The following is a 19,597-nucleotide window of genomic DNA, read 5'->3' on the forward strand; positions in this document are numbered from 1 at the left end:
CATGCTGACGGGCCTTGCTTCATATAACCTTGTAGTGCGCACGTGAGGCTTAAGACTACCCCCCACGGAGGTACGCGTGCAACAGCGGAGTGGCACACAGAACTTAACCTCGTCACTCTTGTACAATCTGGAAGGAAGTCTGCCTGAAAACTCGCATGGGATTGAGGTGGTCGCACATATTCGACGGGTGCTTCTCAAAATGTGCGAAGGCCTTACTCCATGGCCGAGCAACCGTATTGACTTCATTGCTGTACTTGGCTTATTTGCAGCCAAACGGGGGAGGAACTATTATCTTGAATCCCGGCTGACTTCTGTCCGCTGAGCGTACGGGCGCTTTCTTGAGCGCGTGTGTCTGTGTATGCGTGCGTTTGCGTTCGACTAAGTGTGCAGGTGCACGAGCATGAGTCTCTGCCTGTGCGTTTGTATCTGTGAATGTGCGCCCGTCGGGAACGACGCGCAAATTAAATGCGGAAAACTTCCCTCGATATGTCGAAGCGTGTGCCTAACTTTTCTAGCGTGAACCAGACTGAGCAGCGGGAGATGGCGTGAGATGGCGTGAAACGGCGTGAAACGGCGTGAAACGGCGTGAAACGGCGTGAACCACCATGAGCATGCGCAGTGACGAGCTATTGAGCCCAGATCAGAAAGGGGGCAGTTTGGATGAATTGGTACCATATTTTGCCCCTTCCTGTTTCCCACTACTGCGGGTATACAGTCGACTACAAAAGCTTACAGACCACGGGATCTCATGAAAGGTTGAATTTTCGAGCACCCTATAGCAGTAGCCAGTAACACCACACACCGCAGTGTTCTTATACTAGTAGAGGCTGGGCATGCAAATAGCCGGCTGCGCTTTGAGGACGTGGAGATATTCAGTTCATTTTTTTCTTTTTCTTCTTCTTAGATCGCATGGTCCGGAAACACTTACGGTCGACTGTGAATTGAACTTAGAGCCGCAGCAGGCATGCATCAAGCAAAACTGAAATTGCGTTCACCGTTAAATTGAACTGAATAATGCGATGAGGCGGCCATATTGCTTCTACGAAAAATAAATATGCGGAATTTAATAATTACCACAATAATACTAATGAACCTTTCAATTATTTACTTTACGGACGCGTATCCACCTGGAACGAATTATGAGGACTACACAAGTCTCGAGATATCAATTTTCAATGTGTCGGAGGAAATGCATTGGCGTTCCAGTTACTTCAGTGCTTCAATGCAGAAAACCTCGTTTTCTTGAAAAAGTAAGTGGAACAGGGCACATTTGCCGCTAGTTCGACGGCGTATATCTCGAAACCGGTGCCCTCCTAAGAATTCGTTCCAGGTCTATATGCATTGTGAGCTCGCTAGCTATATGCGGCGTAAAGTAATTACTTAGAAAGGTAATTAGTGCAAATATGGCTATTCATTAATTAAGCACTTTCATTTCTCGTCGAAGTAATGACCACCTCCTCGAGTAACTTAGCTCCAAGATTGGGATGGTGCTGTCTACCGCAGGCAGTTTTTAAATTTTGCGTTGAATTCAATGGAATTCTGGTGTTTTACGTGACAGAGCCACGATTTGATTATGATGCGCGCCGTAATGGGAGACTGCAGATTAATTTTGACCACCAGGGGATCTTTAACGTGCTCCCAGTGCAGGGAATACGGGCGTTCTTGCAATTCGCCCCCATCAAAATGCGGCCGCCGCGACCGGGATTTGATCCTGCTACCTCGTGCTTAGCAGCGCTACACCGTACCCACTAAGCCACCGCGGCGCGTCATAAAGTTTGGTGCAACTATAAAAATGACACGTGGTAACATGATGGAATGTTATTCACTCAAGAACAAAGATTTTTTTTTCATGCAGCGCAATACAAAGAAAAAGACACGTGCGCGTCATCCATCGACGTTCTGCCTGTTTCTGATTAAAGTTTCAGTTCAGAGTCGGCGCTTGCGTCCACCAGGTCTACGTTTGCTGTCTTCGTTTACACTGCGTGGCTCCATTGCAGTGGTTCTGAAGCTAAACCGGCCTCCGTGGGTGTCGTCCTCCGGCGGGAGTTGTGTGTTTTTTACCCCCGCCCTTTATGCTCTCGGGCCCCGTCCGAAAGAGCCCTTCGACTCCGGACATCGCAACGAGGTTCTAGCAGTTAGCCGCCTACCACACCGGTGCACACTAATCGTGAGTGGCTGTGACACCCTGCGCCTCTCGCAGAAGATTGGTTATGGCAGTATTCCGTACTTTTCATGGTCGCCATTACGCTTACGTTCTGCTTGTAGTTATTCATGTAATGCAGTCGATAAGAGCATATTGATTTTTTTTCTTTTTCCGCAAGGAAGTGTACGATAAATGGTAATTAAACACTGCTTTCATTTGTTTTTTTCCTGAGCGTTTTCCCTAAACCGTAAGCGGTCATTGATGCTCCCCTTTATTTCTCAGTATGGCAATTCTGTCAGGAGGCCATCTGGTCATTTGGCGTTATTTCCTTCTAATCTGCTCAGTAGCATTCATGTTAATAACAACGTCCTGGTATATGTAAAGAACAGGCAGTAGGCACATGAAGCGGAACGTCCCGCTCAAAAGTCATCTTAAAAAACACGTCGTTGTTGTATATCATGTGTATGTATGTTCACTCTGGTTTTATTCCAGTAAGCTTGCATACATCGGATAATGTGTACATCACTGTTTTAATTGGCGAGCTTAAATTTATTCAGTTTGTTCAAATGTTGTAGATGCATAAGCCAGTCGTGACAGGTATTAGTAAGGTAAGAACTTGGGTCGCTTAGTGCAGCGTAATTCACATATTGTAAAACTAGCGCTTATTAGAACCACACGAAAAGGGACACACACGTTGCGCGATGTGTCTAGAGAAATTATTCAGCCCAATGTGCGTGTCTTTTTTGCATATGCTCCGTCTAAGTCCTGGCCCTAAAGCATCTGAACTGCAACAGGCAGTTCGCCGCATTTTTGTATACTATGCCGACGACGCAGTGAAACGCGAACAGTGGACCGCGTGGTTGTCAGTACAATGCCGTCCACTGTTGTGTAGAGCGCGCGAATGGCTGGCTTTGCTCTGCGGGACGACACCTGGCGACGGTCGCTGGGCCCCAGATAGCGTGCCCAGGAGCATGCGCGGCCTGATAAACATGCAAACTTGCGCGTATTGCGTTTAACCAGCGGTCATGTCCGTATAAGCGGCTTAGTTATCTCGGAGCGCGTTTCATTCGTTGTGCAAGTACCGGCGCGCGTTATCAGTCCATACGCTTCATTCTATGGCATTTGCCCTGCCGCAAGCGCCCTCAGATCGAGTGCAAATTAGGGTTAACAAATGTGCTTTTCAACGTCGCCACTCATCGAAAGCACTTCTGCATGTCTCATAGGCCGCACATGCTCGAGGGCACACTATCTCGTACCCAGCAACTGCCGCCAGATGTCGCCCTGCAGAGCAAAGCCGGCTGCTCGCGCGCTCTACACAGCAGTGGATGGCACTGTACATGCAGCGCCGTCTAACGTGGCCCGCGATAAACTATGCACACGCCCAGTTAATTTACGTGCGCAGTTAATTAGTCTTCGCGACTTGGCTGCCCGATCTCATCATCGCGACTATTGGCCACATTATCAGAAGTTCATCATCCTCCCCCACGGGGCCACGGCATGCTTCTCCTTTCTGTAGCAATTCGTATACAATACCCGTCGGTGGATGCAAACGGACAAAGATATTGTACGAAAGCCGAGGCTTGCAGCGCTCTGGAAGCACGATTTCGAAATTTCGTGAGGTCAGCCAAGTTGAATAGGTGATGGTGTGGCGCCTTATCGCGAACACCGGGAGCCAAATGCGCATGGACAGAGTTTGTCCGGGGCCGGGGTTAGACAGCGCTGAATGTACGAATAGCCATGCGGTCCGCGTCTCCCGTTTCATTGCGTGGCGATACGACAGTCCGAAGAAGCTCTATGGAAGAAAACGCGGAAGTGCGTGCCCCTCGGGGTACAGGCAAAGCAACGTGGCGAGCAGGCTGGCACAGTTTCGTAGGTTTGCCGGATACAACCCCTAGTCGTAATAAGTAATAATAAGTATTACTATTATGTTTATTACCTTTATTTATGTGTCCGTTGAACTTCTTCTATCTGTTGAATATTGCAATAGTTCGACGCATCTTTTTCCTAGCTTTCTTTTCATTTTTTCGGTCTTCTGTACTTGGTTGCGTCTATTTACGTGAGACCTACCGGCCAAACAAGCGACTGCTTCTTTTCCTTTTCCTTTTCTTTTTCCAGCATTGAAATTCCTTCTGTTCGCCGCTCCCTCCCAGCCTCCCCCCCCCCCCCCCCCGCCTACCGCAGGCTGGATACTAAACAGGTTCTTCTTATTATCCCTCTATGATTAAGTAAATCTTCATCTAAAATAATATCATTACTTTTGTCGTGCTTCTTTAGCTAAGGCCACGGGACTGCTGGACTGAAGGGGCCACTCACTGCAGAGCGGAGGAGTTACGTACTCCCTCACTTCGCTCACGTGCTGTTCTGTATAAAGCTTATTCTCTCTCTCTCTCTCTTTTTTCTTTCTCTCTCTATACGTCTTAGACAAACCCCATTAGTGGGGACGTGCCAGTATCTAGAGCCAGTATCATCATCAGCAAATCACGCGCCACGTTTCCGCTCGAGCCGACCCGGGTGCGGCCAACCGATCTCGTCGATCGCAGCCTCATTTCTCCCTAGAAACCCACGCTCTTGTCTAGCAGCGCGCTTCCTACCGACTCGTCCATAGGACCCAGTCTCGCTAGGGTTCGGAAACGAAGACGACCTAAGCCTCGCGCCAACCAGTGCAGCGATGGCCTGGACCGGCTTTCCCTTCCTGGACTTGAAGAAGTGGTACCGTTACTCGCCCAGCCGCAATGACGAGCCCATCTTTTCCACCACTGTCGAAAAAAAGAGCGCCACATCGAAGAAGCCCAAGAAACGGCCCCCGAAACGGAGTTCGACGAAGCGGGCCTCCGATGCGGCGTCCCGCCCCGCGTCACCGGGTGCAGCACCGGCAAAGCAACCGCGTGCAGGGGCATTGCAGGTACGGACATGCATGCACCTCGCAGTTCCAGGTGACAGCGAAGAAACACAGCACAGACAGCAAGCAAAGTAGCATAGATCTTTAAACCGGACAAGCATGTATCTATACGCTCGACATAGCAACCGCGAACGGTAACGTCTACACATGCAAAAACATGGCAATTTCGTGTGTTCATGCGTTGCTGCTGGTCTAAGCGACAATGTTGTTGGCGAAATTGTAACCGTGGATTACCGACATTTGGGCAGGGTCCGGGCATTTTGTACAGTTCCGCTACGTAGAGACGATTTGATTATTCTTACTTGTGGTTGCGTTAGGTTCGATGAGCGTACACGCAAGTTCTTAGACGTGTTCGGAAACTGCTTTGCTCGGCTGTAACAGTGACGCATAAGGTTCCGTGTGGTAGCTTCATTGGCTTTTCTGGATTTCAGGCTGTCTCTCGCAAACAGCAAAGCGCTGTTTAGCATGGCGCGATTTTCGCTCGGCGACACAGCGATTTCTCTTCCTCTGAGACCGTCAAGACCCTCGCAGCTTCCCGCGACTGGATCCCACCAAGTTGTGCGCGCCACCGCCGAGCCGTTGCGATCGGCGAGATTTATTTATTTTTTTTGGGGGGGGGGAGGGGGGCGAGTTGATGGCAAACGCCGTGGAAATAGGGTCCTTTCTACCAATGTCTACAAGGTTTTTCAAGGAACACTTTCAGAATTTTTAAAGGTTGCCTGTTGCAGATATCACAATTAAGTTCATGAACTGGTCCAATTGAAGAGGTGTACATTACTTGCACAAAAGATTGTAATGTATAATCGACTAATTAGGCTTTTAACTGATTACCTTGCGGCCCATATTGCGATTTACAAACTCTAGCCGTGGAGTACGCAAGGCGGATCTACTTGGAACGAATGTTCAGGATGACACTAGTTTCGAAATTAGTTCCCGAACTTTGCGGAGAAATGCATTGGCGTTCCAGTTACTTTTGTGATTCAGTGCATAAAAGGACGTTTTGTTCAGAAAGAGGGAGGTATGTGCGTGCTGGAAAAATAAAGCCCCGGAAAGGACTCGTTGTATTCGAATAGAATGCCAAGATAATCACCCAGCGAGATCCGTAGGTAACCTGCACTATCTACAAGCGCCAGGATTCAATGCGGCAGGAAGCATTATCTGATCAGCAGTCGAAATGAGACTTGTTTAGAGGATTGGTTGATGAAAAGCACGTAAGTGATTGATAGAAGTGAAGTTGTTACAAGCCTAAATAATAGTACGCTATCGAGATAGAGGATTTAATGAGGAAAGAAGCGATCGAGAATGATTCCCAAAATGCTAGACTGTGGTATTTTTGAAGTAAAACCTGATTAGCTCAAGCAGGCTCGGATACTAATTGTCGCAGCCCCGTTTTAAAGGCGGTGTCAATAAACGTCATCATCGTCACTTAAACCGAAACTCTGAACAAGCCATTACAACACAAAAGAAGCAACGGGACAGGTACTGGACTGTCTGTTTACGCTGTCGTTTCTGAAAATGAACCTACTGGCCCAAATTTCAATTCTGTTAGAGTAGACGAGATCGAATTGCGAGGTTTCCAAATGGAGTAGTCAAGAAAAATGCAGTGTTGCACTGTCAAATGAAATGTCGGAAGTGGCACGACCTACCTTCGTCATTACGTCTTCCACATGTATTTCTACAAGGAGACTACACTGACACCGTGTTATGCACACGGATGTATAGTGACACGTAGGATCCACACAGGTTGACAACCGAGAACGGAATACGTTACCGGACATAGAACCAGGCCTGGCATATATTGTTTCATGACACAAGAGGGCGCCAGCATTCAGCAGCTATTTACAATGCACAGCAGTATTTGTCAAGGCAAGGGTGTTGGTGTTGACCTAAATACAAGTACCCTTGACCAGGAAAACATAAGCCTCCGTGTCGAAATCTTAGCTCTGGTTCCCTTATTCCACCACTGTTGATCAAATCAACTCTCCGACTTCCGGTGATTGCATTTGTGTCGTAGCAAATACAGAATGCGCTATAGCATTTGAACCTAAAGGTGTAATCAAGACTCCACCAGGCTACAAGACGCATTACGCAGCACGGACCTGGCGGAGCAGCTCTGGGCTGTCCAGCGAGCCCACGATACGTCCGGGGAGTTACAACTCCCGGTCCCAACGTGGGAGTAGCCCGCTCTATGGGACCTTGCGCCCCGTAGCTCGCAGGACTTTTCTATAAAGTTACTCCATCCATACATCCATGAGAGACGTGCCAACTAACGCAGCCTTGCGTAAGACGAAACTTTGTGAATTCGGCGCCAGAATTAGTGCTCTCGTTTCACATCAAGATTGAGCCACCAGCACTACTGTCCACGCGCTTCAGTGGTAATTGTAAATCTTTTAATTTCAGCGCATTGCAAAACGAGCGGAAACAAGCTCGGAAAAATGTTTAAGATGACTGCTAGAAGTCATTTCTCCCGTCGCACATTAAACGCTGCTAGCTGTCCTGATGAAAGCAACATGACGGCCACGTCACGGTGATTCGCGTACCCGGGAACGAATTCACAGGAGCGAGGGACATCGGAGTTTTCTTTCTAAACTGACGCTGGGGTGAACGTTATGATGGTGGCTGTGCCAGACGCCATAAATATGCATAACGTGCTTTACCACACTGAAAATTCAGTGGTGATTTTGCGGTATATGCTACGTCGCACCCCTCAGTTCCCGAACCGTGTCCACGACATTGCTCAGTGTTGTTTCGGGAGCTCACTCGATGAACGTCCTGCCTCTTCGAGGAGCGGAGTGCAACTGAAGGTGGTCCAGAGCACACCACCATCTGTTGCACTAATATATATATATATATATATACTTCCAGTTGCATCCGTATATTGTTCTTGTATCTTCTCCAGCTTAACAAGATTCCTCTCGCGATAAGACGGGATTTCCACAATTCACAGACATGCACTTTTTTCCACTTTGAAACGCCTGATGCTAACTAACTCATTAAAAATCCCGTCTTATCGCGAGAGGAATCTTGTTAAGCTGGAGAAGACACAAGAACAATATACGGATGGCAACGCTACAATCAAGTTTTCGCACTATGTCATCGTGGCGTAATCGATGTTGATGGCGTCCACTGCTACTTTGCTAACTTGTTTACCTGTTAAAACGGAACTATATGTATTGTGTTCTATATGAGCCAAATACTGAACTTGGGAAGTTTCGAAACCTTTTCCTGCGCCAAAGCTGGTTCAAGTACGAGAACATACTTCAAAATTCGTGTACGTACTTTACAATTACGTGCCGGAGCTGTGGTTTTAATTTTAAATTTAAAGTAAATGGGAGTCCCACCTTTTTTTTATTTTAATAGCAGTTAACCTCTCGCCACTACATACCTAAACATGAGCTTTAAATACAAACTTGTTTAGCGTGTCTTTTTAGTGTCCCTCTAACTCTGTAACAAAAGGCGAATTTCCCACAGTAAGGAAAGCTATTCGCAAACTTTCTTCACTTACTACGCACTGGTATAACGTGTGCTGCCTCCCACACGCAGGCCGAGAATGTTGCCACCCAATGGCCGAAGCAAGCACAACAGCAAGCGCAGGCTTCTCAATGGATTCCCTACCAAACGCCTGACCCGGCCGCGGCGCCAGAGCGCGTCGACGAGCAGTCCGAATGGCCCACCCAAGCGGCGGCCTACCAGGAGTCGCGCTTCGCATTTAATCAGGTGGGTGGACACCATTGCGGTGGCAGAATGAAGGAATGGACGAAGGCATTAGTCAGTGGAAATATACGGTGGACTCTTCGTTTACCGCAACCTCGAGGGACCAGGGAAATAATTTCCGTTTGTCTGGAATCGCAATTACCGAGATATTGAGCTCGGGGGTACACAAGATGCGATTTCAAAAGGGGCAGCTACTTTGTTGCTAACAGCTGGGTAATAGATGCAGCGTATCTTATGGCAAAGCTGCTTCTTACAATGTTGTTACTTGCACGCAGCCGCTGACTCTAGCGGCACAAAGCGCATATGTACAACAAGAATAGACGAGTCATTTAGTCAGGAAAAAAAATAACCACGTGCCTCGTAAACAGCTAGATTGTGCTATTTTAATATATTTTATCTGATTCTTTTAAGGTGCATGAAAGTTTTTGCTTTCCTTTATTGGAAGCGGAATACCATTCTACACAACATAATATGGTATAATGTAGGTGGGCAAAAACATTCGAGACGCTCGAATAACAAATTGAGCATTCTGCTATTGAATTCGGTCGTCGAATTGAACGGTTACAGTTCGTAAATTCGAAGATCGTTCGAATAGCTTTTTAAGTTTTCAGCTCTGCAACTGGACGAAATAACGCCTGAGATTGAAGCAAATTTTCGATTAGTCTCATCTCGGTAGCCGTATTAGACATAAAACGTAAGGAGTTGCCTAGTGGGGCACTCTACGTCACTCAGGCAGCCACACATTTTCGGCTAAACCGCAGTTATTCACCCACACCAATGCGTCTTGATTATAGGAATAGACTGCTTATCTGCTCATAATACTGCATTTGTGCTATTCATAAAGAACGCTTCATACCGCGACATGTAGTGACAATATTACTAGCGTTGTGTATATGCCAGGATGTGAAGATCGTTTTAAGTGAATACTAAAAACAGCTGCTTACAGTTCGGAAAGTATTAGGTATTCGCATCGCTTTTGACACTATTCGGTCAGTATTCAATTCCGCTTCAAATATTACTATACGCACAACCTTAGAATGAAGACGCCCTCGCATGCAGGGAGTTCCCCTCATAGCCTTTCTTACACTATCACCTCTTAAAGATTGGCGCCACCGTCAAGGCGAGTTACCTGTCGGGTGCTCTGCCACAATTTGCATTCCGGTATACGGGTGCCGTTCTGGACATCTGCGAGTTCCGCCATATTGTTAAACTCTGTAGCGCTGGCATTTGGAGCCAATCGGAGCGGCTGTAACAGCTCTTTGGGCCTGTTTGAGCTGACAGGATGGCGTATTCGACAATATGGCGAAATTCGCCAATGTCCGGAATAGCCCGCTATGTATATTCGATTGTGCGAGGCTTGCCTTAAAACGTAGTCATTCTACCCACATTAAGCTATTTTTTTTATGAAATGATTGTATAATGTCAGTTTTACCCGTAATGCATATTTCGTCATTGTTTACTTCAATACATTCAATGCAACATGTAAGTGAACGAAACACGAATACACGACAAATGTTGGCGCACCGCGAGAATAGTCCTTGTAGTTTTTCCTCCAACTTCAGCCTCTGCGGTACTGTTCACGTTGGATTTAATTGTTCGGCCAAGCACAAGCTCTCAAGGCTTAATATCCATTGACAGACGAAACTATACGGACATGTATGCTTACTGCGCCAGCCAGACGCGTCTTCAGGCTGTCTCGACTCTACGATAGAGAGATGCCAGTCTGAAGCCGCCACATGCCGGCATTCCGATGCGTACAACAGCGCGGCAGCGCCAGTTTTTTCGTTCGGGTAGTTTAATAAACTCTATGGAATTTCCGACTAAATTCACAAGACGGAATACCTGGCGCTGCGACCGTTTAGCTATCGTGGAAGCGACGAACAGTGCATGGATTATTGTAACCTTCCTGCTTGGGGGTTCAGGCTTTATTTTGAGGCGTTGTAGTAGCCAAGTGGGACGACCGTCCAAACGGATGCAACGCGTGTGCGCGTGAGTGGCATAATAATAATAATAATATTTGGGGTTTTACGTGCCAAAACCACTTCCTGATTATGAGGCACGCCGTAGTGGAGGACTCCGGAAATTTTGACCACCTGGGCTTCTTTAACGTGCACCTAAATCTAAGCACACGGGTGTTTTCGCATTTCGCCCCCATCGAAATGCGGCCGCCGTGGCCGGGATTCGATCCCGCGACCTCGTGCTCAGCATCCCAACACCATAACCACTGAGCAACCACGGCGGGTTGTGAGTCGCATGGGTCACGTGCGTGACATGGTTGGGAGAACATGGCTCAGCAGGCAAAAAATCCGCACTGCTAATCTGTCAATGGGTTGTCGGTCAGGATAAACTGTCGTCGTCGTCGTCGTCGTCGTCGTCGTTGTTGTTGTTGTTGTTGTTGTTGTTGTTGTTGTTGTTGTTGTTGTTGTTGTTGTTGTTGTTGTTGTTGTTGTTGTTGTTGTTGTTGTTGTTGTTGTTGTTGTTGTTGTTGTTGTTTCGCATCTTGGAGCATTCTCTGTGTTTTTTCGATCGGGAACGAACTCTGCTCTACGATTCCAGGACGCCGGCGCCCTCGGCCAGGTCGCCGACGCCGCTGACCTCGAGGTTGACTGGGGGCCGACGCAAGAGCAGCAGCAATCTTACCAAAAAGGAACGTCTCCTGAACCGGACGCAGGCGAACCGCGGTGCATCCGGGCCTGCACGCTGGTCGCCCTCTTTCTGCTTAACGCGGCCATCGTGGTATCGATCGTGGTGCTGGTGTTGAGCGACGCCATGCTTTCCTGGACGTCGGTCTTGTCGACGGAGACGACGGACACCGAGACGATCGTGAACAAGCTTTACTTCACACCATCGACCAATGCGACCACACTACCAGCGGAGAACCAGTGGCACGAGGCACGTGTGAAAAATGCTCGACGCGCCCCTGTGCTGGCTCGCCGAGATGACTTGTCAGAAGGGAGTTTTCGGCCGTAAACATATTACCGTTTGCGGAATACCGTGTCTAAGGAATATTGCATGTCAGGTACAACGCTGGTATCGACATCATGTGACGCAGAGGGCACATATAAAGCTAATTAATACTGCAGTTACCTTGCACATTCTACTGAAGCGCTGGTGTGAAACGTCGACCACGCCATAATTTGCTCACGTTTGCAGTCATACCGTGCGTTTCAGAGCCAAGAATGTTAATGAATCATTTTCGCATACCAAAAAAATAATAATAGACTGGTAAGCCTGACACGAGAAATTATCCACCATAAAAGGTCTGGTGGAAGATCATTTATAGTTTATATTCACAAGAAAAGTAAGAAAACGTATTGAACTAGAAATATAAAGGCTAGACTATACAAATAAATCATAAAACAATAATCCGCAGATGCATGCTCACCTGAGCAATTGATACATCAAGCACGGTGAAGCTGTATAAGCCACTTCTCATACTTCTCAAAAACGCTACGCGTTTGTTTGTGGGTTGAAAAAAATAATGGATTTCTGGTTAAGGAACCGCGTATATAGGGTGCTGTCTATTCAAATCAGATACACGCAAGGTAACGTTTATGCTTTCATCATTGACCATTAAATTTCAACGCAAATTCTGGGCTCCGACACACGTTGAGTGGCATATGTGCTTGACATGGACCAAGCTGTGGCGCGCTCACCTTCGCCGCTGCCGCGAGAACTGTTGCAGAACTTTCAAGATCGCTTGTTTGGGCAGTGCGGTGAACTTCGACAAATTTGTCGCGAAGTCGCACAACATGACCAAATTGCGCGCTTTGAGAGAGAATCTTGAGCCGAGCCGTCGCAGACGGTTACATTCTGTAAGGACGCCGTCGCCCTTGTGCCGCGTTCCAGGGGGTGGACGACACGGACACCCGGTACACGGACCCCCACCACCAGACGGCCTGCGTGTTCCACGCATCTGCCGACGGGATGGCCAGCGACCACCGCACCCGCTTCGGCATCTCCGTGTTTCCGTTCGCTCTGTGCCGCTTGGCGCTGTTCTGCTGCCCGCCGCTGGCCACCAACCTGGAGCCGCGTCACGCCGACGCCCGGATGTCGGAGTTCGCCACCCGAGCCCGGCGGGTCAACCGGTTCGTGCAGCCCCTCATGATGCTGGGCGACGGGTCGGCCGCCAGCTCGGCGATTTTCACCGCTCTGCTGAGCGACTTAGAGGAGAGAAGACTGGCTCACGACGTGGGTGACTGGTATAAGGTTCGCGTTTGCCACATTCTCCTTCGAAAAAAACTCTACGGGCACTTCGCTGAGCTAAACTGCGATAGGCTAAAGCATATCTATGACTGCCTCTGTTGCTATTGTCTGAACTGTTCTGCGAACGGACGCCGCCGTGATTGATCACCGCTTTCCTGCGTCCACTACGGACTGTGCACGGACACTGATGAGCCACTAACGGCGTACGCCTTTAAAAAAAATTGTTTGGCGCTGAGGGCACTAGATTCCTTCTTTGGAGATGATTGGCCATTTTTATGCGATTAGCTATATATCTTCCGATGGGTTTGCGATTTATGTTTTACGCGATGATTGTCATAAAAACGGCACATGCCGCGTGACGCACACTCAATTGCAGCATTTGGCCCGACGGTTAGTTTTGAGCACAATCCATCAGCGCAGCAGCCCGGTGCCCTAACCCATTTAACCATGGGATACCCAGTCATCCAAATTGGCGTGAAGAAGGTTAGGCGCGGAAAGTCGCTCTCCGAATAGCTTAAGCGCTACGTTTAAGCGCCTTGCGGTCTCTTTTAATGCGTCCTCCTTCGGGTGAAACGGCAAGCTTGCTTCTTCGTGCAGTTACGAATTTGTGCAGCTGCACATTTCGGAAATTTCTGTATAACAAAATGAGATCCTATATCAAAATTCTGGTACAATCAGATGGTCTGATTCGGCTTTCTCTCTTCATTTCAGAAATGTTATGCAAACTAGTTCTGCAGTTGTTTAACGAAGCGTCATCACGTGTATTTGAAACGGAAAATTCGAAGTTTGTCCCGAGTTTTTCTTCTGGAATGTCACAAATTGCCTGCGGACATGCGGCCTTACCCTTTGTTTTAAACTCGTGTAAAATTGTTTTAAACTTCGTGTACCCTGATTGGACTAGAGAAATATGCTTGTTGACGATTTCCCATGAACCCGCGGAAGCTCACGTTGCAGCATGCGTTTCGCGGTTCGTGACGTTCCCTTACATTCTGCTACGTCCGTTGAGTCGAAATGAAGCGACCAGCTCGGCCACAGAGCTTCGTAATCGCCGAGCTACCGCGTTTCCAGGCGCACAACTACACGGGCGTTGTCCTGCGCTGGCCAGAGTCCACGCCCAGCAGCGCGTGGCACCACAACGTGGCAGCGCTGCTGCGAGGGCTCGCACAGCGACTCAACTCGGCGAGGCGCCCCATTCGCCTGGGTGTCGCGCTGCGCCAGGACAGCTACGGGCCGGACTTGAAGAACATCGTCTCCAGCCTTGGCCAGGCGTCCATCTTCCTCTTGCCGCCCGCCATGCCCCAGAACAAGTTTTACGCGCACACGATACGGTACGCGCCCTCTGTCATCGCAGCAAAGCAGTAGTAAGAGTAGTAGTGCAATTGACAGTAGTGTGCAGTGGTGTTGGCGGTCAGGGTATAGTAGTGTAGCAGTTGCAGTAGGATAGCAGCAGTGTAGTAGTCATGAACAGTGCTAGTGCAGTGAATGTCGCTGTCGCCGAGTAGTAGTAGCAGTAGTTTAGCGATGATGTAGTTGTGGTGCATTACTAGCGTAGTAGTACGTATGGAATTAATACACCAGTATAGTAGTAGTAATTGTTGTTAATACGCTATAAGGAAAGAGAAAAATGAAAATTACAGGCTACCACGATGCAACGATCTATATCACTCTGCTAACACCTCTATGGTGGTCACCAGAGAGGAGCTGGAATGGGGGTAGCCGAGTAAAAGAATCTGGAGGGAGGAGATAAAGAAACGCAAGGAAAGTATTTACCTGAATATAAAATACAATGACTAGGTTGGTCTGTATCCATCGTTCGCTTGGAAAGTCACTTCCTAAAGAGTCACCCGGCCCCTCGCTCCTGCATTGTTTATAGTTCACGTAGAGCACCCGGGTCGCCAAGCCTCACTGCTCGAGGAAGTAGCACGGCGTTTTGCGAGCTATCTCCACTGCCCAAGCAAGACTACATTGGCCATAGATGCACCTCGGCGCTACCGGCCGATAGCTTGTGCGCCTCGAGGGCCGGATCAAGGTCGCCATTAGCGTCAATAGATCAATAGTCGCCATTAGCGTCAAAAGATTTCCTCTGTATTATAAGCTAAACCGGGGCTTGCCATATTGTGTTTCCATTGTTTCCTTTCCACAGCTACTACAGCCAGACAACATTGGACACCTTGTATAGCCTCAACCTTCGCTTTCTCAGCCGTAACATCGCCGACCACCTGTGTTACCTGTTCCCGGCCGACACTTACACTTACCGGGTAAGGAGCAGCCAGATCCCGGCTGCCATCAGTGTTTAGATTATCTAAGACATTTAAATCCATAGAGGCAGGTCAAACTGGGAGGGAGATGTAGCAGGATAAATTGAAGCCAGAAAAAAATCGACCTCACAGGTGCTCGGGTCGCGGTATACTTTAGTGTCTTCCACCGCCGCGCCAGCCGCGCTCAGCGCACGGTCTTCAGGGTGTTACGATCGGCCTTCGAGCGTGGGCGATCTTCGGAGAAGCAACCTCCGAACTCTTCCCAGCCCACTGTGACGACTCGCTTTGTAAAGACGACAATGCGCCGCCTCAACAGCCCGATGGTGCCGGCATGTCTAGTCGCGTTCGGCGGGCTTTGTATTGTTAGTCGATTCGCTGTTGCCTTCACGGTTTGCTTGGAGCGGGGGAACTCCTGGAAGGGGGTGTTTTGCGGTGCTTTCCCACGGGCCCCAAGGGTAGTCACAGTCAATGGACAGATGTGGCGGCCACTGACGGCGAGATCAGCTCTGGGATCAGGAGGCGCCTGCTCGGGTCAAGACCTCTGTCTACGAGAACCCTCTCACCTCGGTGTGCTCAGTGAAACCAAAGTGCGGAAGTGAGTATGTGAACCCTTCCCCTCAAAGGCGGGTCGGCTGCTATGACTTTGGACGCTCCTATTGGTCGAAGGTTGAACGGCAGTTCTCCCTCACCTAGGGATCTAGGGAGGACAGTGTTTTTAAGCAGCCGTTTGCGGCTGCTTGGGGTGCATTCTCTTTCAGTCATGCTAGACTGATGAAATGTAACGTTCTCCACCCTTCGTGTAGATATTGTAAAGAAATCCGATATCCCTCGTTCTCAATGAGAACAAGTCTCTCCCTTCAACAACGTCCTCAGCGTGGATGAGTCGGGCGACGGCATGGGCCAGCTACCATCTATTTCATGCCCGACCCCAATCCTTACGCGGGAAGAAAACGGGTGTGGCAGCGACATACCGCTGCCAAATCCACACGTTACGACGAATACGGTAAACGTACACGCTGCAATAAACGACCCGAAGTATGCACAAACATATCGGGCAAAAATGTGCTCAGAGTGTTTGGCACAGCGCCCAAACCAAGTAGGCGTCGGTTACAAGCTACCGTAAACCAGCACATGCTGGGTCGAGGGCGCCGAGCACAGGGTTACGTGTTAAGACAATTTTGTAGTTTGTGAAGCAAGGAAAAGCGAATGAGAGTGCTTCATGGAGAGTTGGCTTACGGCTGATTTCGTGACGTCATGATACCTCTTGTTCTCTTTCCTTCCTACATCAAGGAATTATCACTTTTCCGCCCGATACACGTCGTCAATGCAGCACACCACCGGAGCCGTACTCCCTCTTGTCCTACTCGAAATGAAAATATCTAGCCAGCGTACTGCACGATCTCTGGGACTGCCCCAATTTCCCCATCACGTTCCTTGCAGCAGGCTAGAGACACGCTCTTTAGGACGACCCCTCCTCCTTTCTCTTCATTAAAGTCTACTCTTGTGGCTGTTTACGCTACATAGAAACTGCGATGTTCTGCCAATTCCATTATCACCCAAGTTGATCATTTCTTAAAATTTATTTCTGGAGGACAAATGTCATCGTCGTTTTAACGTATACACCAAATGACATAATCATAGGTACGTATTACTGTGTGACTCGTATTTTTGTTGGTGACGCCGCGATCGGTGTTTCTCTCGCTCACGCTCGTCCACTACCAACGTAGAACCCAACAATCGTCATGACGTAAGCTCGCGGCTGGCGCGTCTGGCGTAGATTTGACGCGGCTGTCGTAGATTACGACTTTGCTGCCGTGCGATCATCTTGGATGTGGTCATCGTCGACCAGCTGTCGTTGCACACACGCAGGTACGCTCACTACCCACACACACACGAAGCTACTTAATTTACCCAAACACGTTGTTTCACCTGGCAACGGTTTGCAGAATCCGAAACAATGCTGGATAGCCACGTACCTGCTAAATGCCTCGCGTAACATCGATTCCCACAGTCCGCGGGATCTGCACTTCTTTTTTCTCTTGATGTCAACTACAGTATCGACTACCCATGTTTGCTTTCTAATCCACGCCGCTCTCTTCCTGTCTCTTAATTTTCCGCGTAACATTTTTGGTTCCATCGCTAGTTGCGTGGTCATTAATTTCTTCTCAAGCTCATTAGTCAACCTCCCAATTTGTGCTCCGTATGTTCACACCGGTAGGATGCAATAAATATATGGTTTTTATTTCAAGGATAGAGCTAAGCTGCCGGTTATGACTTGTTAATGCCTGCTGTAGCGCTCTAACCCATTTTTATACTTCTGTAAAGTTACTTCTCAAGTTCCGAGTGACCAATGACTCATAGGTCTCGATGTATATGTACTCTTTCACCGATTCCCGAGGCTGACTGTCAATTGCGAATTGTCATTCTCTTGAAAGGCTATTGCACATTACCTGAGTGTTCGGAATTTTAGTCTTCAAACCTAGCGTTCCACTTTGCAGGCTGAAGTTCTCAGTCAGTTTTTTCTTTACAAGTCATATGTCACGTTACCGGACAGGACAATGTCATCTGCGAACCGCAAGGTATTTACCGCTGATCGTCAATCTTAATCATTCCCACTGTAAGAGCTTTAAAACATCTGAGCATGCAATGGACATTATTGGATGTATTGTCTCCTTGCCAGACCCCTATCTTGGTCGGTAATTTTTCCTGTTTTTCTTGTAGAAAATCAAGATAGCTCTAGAGAGCCTTCATAGATATTTGCTTAGTTATTCACGTATGCTTCCTGTACTCCTGGGCAATGCGATTGGTATCTCTGGTGAATGAATTTCTTTTTTAGAAAGGCAGTGTTTTTGACTCCAGCATCACGCGTTTGTTTTGTTTTTGTTTTTTTTTTACCGATAACGCACCGTCGCGTTCCCTGCTGGCAGGTGAAGCCGCCCGACACGACTCAATCTCTCGGTCCCGGCATCGAAGGTGACGTGACCAAGCACGCCGGACGCATGGCGTACTTCGAGACGTGCCTCCTTGCGAGCACGTACTCGAAACACGTCACTGACTACGGCGTCGAGGCACTGCGGGCCGATTCCTTTCTGGCGTACACGGAACCGCAGCTGCTGGGGCGCTTCGTCGACGACTTGCACAAGAACGCGTCGGCCACTTGCGTGGGCATCTGGAATCCGCAGATGGACGACTTCGGCGGCAGCTGCGGTTCCGGGAAATACCCGCTCACTAGCGCCACCTTCCGCTTCTACAACGACACCCATCACTAGCCTTGGGGGCCCACCACGATGCCAGGACGGGGCTTTCTCGTTGCCGCCGTTAATTTTATTTGATCCTTTGTTTAGCTTTTGCGACGCGTGGCGCAGCTTTTTTAAAAGCATGTCCTGTTGAGCATGTCGCCGTCGGGTAGTATCTCGACCGAGCTTCGGCCGACGAAGCGACGCTGGAGGCTACAAAGCCCGGTTCGCTTTCGGGCCTTGGCTTACGTTGCACGTAATACTGTTTAGAAATATTGATGTTTAAATTTGGCTTTTTTTCTTTGCGAACCTCTTGCCCTACCTAATGCTTGTTTGTACTTCTTGGCAATGTCTTTGAAGTGCGTTGGCTACGATACGCATGCAGTATGCTTGAGTTACCGTTAGATTCGTTTGCATGCATGGCAATAGAAAGCCTATCTTCAAGGCTATCTCACTGCTGCCATTGATTTTTTTCTCTTTCTCACGTACGTGCCAAGGTGTCGCTGTGCTCTTCGAAACCATCTGCAGTACCGATATAGACCACATTCACCATTGGCATCTCTTGCCGTCCTCGGGGAGCCATCTGTGGATACAAGCAGAACTCGCCCGTTTAGAATTTAGCACCAGAATGGCGACGAAGTCTCTGTGCGTAAAACTGTCCCTTTCGATACCGCATTATGGTCGTTTACCTCACCATTGCCGATCGTGCATCCCATACCGATGCTCAGAAAGACAACGGGGGCATTCGGTCATGTGGAATAGTCCACCGATTGTTTCAGGCGAAGAAAGTAGCGTCGAGTCAACTCGAAGCGGGCATTAAATTGTTTTCGAATCGGGGGGCAAACCCATGAAACACCACTAGGTCTTTATTTCAATATTTTAACTAGCCGACGCCGGAGTCTTCACATCAATCACTGAATTTTGTGAATTTTGCACATGGTCGGCCGTTCGAAACTTTCTGAGGAGGCTCTTCGCCCGCTATAGCAAAGATCATTGCAAGTTTGGTAAACGCTCCATTGAGGAGAACGAACCTGGTAAAGCTTGCATGGGTTTTTAACAGGTGTGTAAAGCCAGAAACCCAATCATTTAAGGCTGATGAGAAAATCTAAGCTATACTTCTCTTAATCATGCGGCAATAGGC

The 19,597-nt window shown here is 48.5% G+C and overlaps 1 protein-coding gene across 2 annotated transcripts; it reads left to right on the forward strand.

Annotated features, from left to right (window-relative positions):
* Positions 1-570: 570 nt before the first annotated feature.
* LOC135904429 (uncharacterized) lies at positions 571-18,765 on the forward strand. Of its 2 annotated transcripts, none has more exons than XM_065435231.1 (7): positions 571-2,167; positions 8,586-8,759; positions 11,313-11,648; positions 12,606-12,965; positions 14,031-14,290; positions 15,106-15,220; positions 18,148-18,765. In XM_065435231.1, the coding sequence occupies exons 1-7, from the start codon at positions 1,793-1,795 to the stop codon at positions 18,487-18,489; spliced, it is 1,962 nt and encodes a 653-aa protein (XP_065291303.1). In that variant the 5' UTR covers positions 571-1,792; the 3' UTR covers positions 18,490-18,765. The 2 variants fall into 2 exon arrangements, with proteins under 2 accessions (XP_065291303.1, XP_065291304.1); XM_065435232.1 differs by lacking the exon at positions 571-2,167 and adding an exon at positions 4,641-5,045.
* The last annotated feature ends 832 nt before the right edge of the window (positions 18,766-19,597 follow it).

Source organism: Dermacentor albipictus, chromosome 7 (assembly GCF_038994185.2).
Source record: "Dermacentor albipictus isolate Rhodes 1998 colony chromosome 7, USDA_Dalb.pri_finalv2, whole genome shotgun sequence".
Lineage (NCBI taxonomy): Eukaryota > Metazoa > Arthropoda > Arachnida > Ixodida > Ixodidae > Dermacentor > Dermacentor albipictus.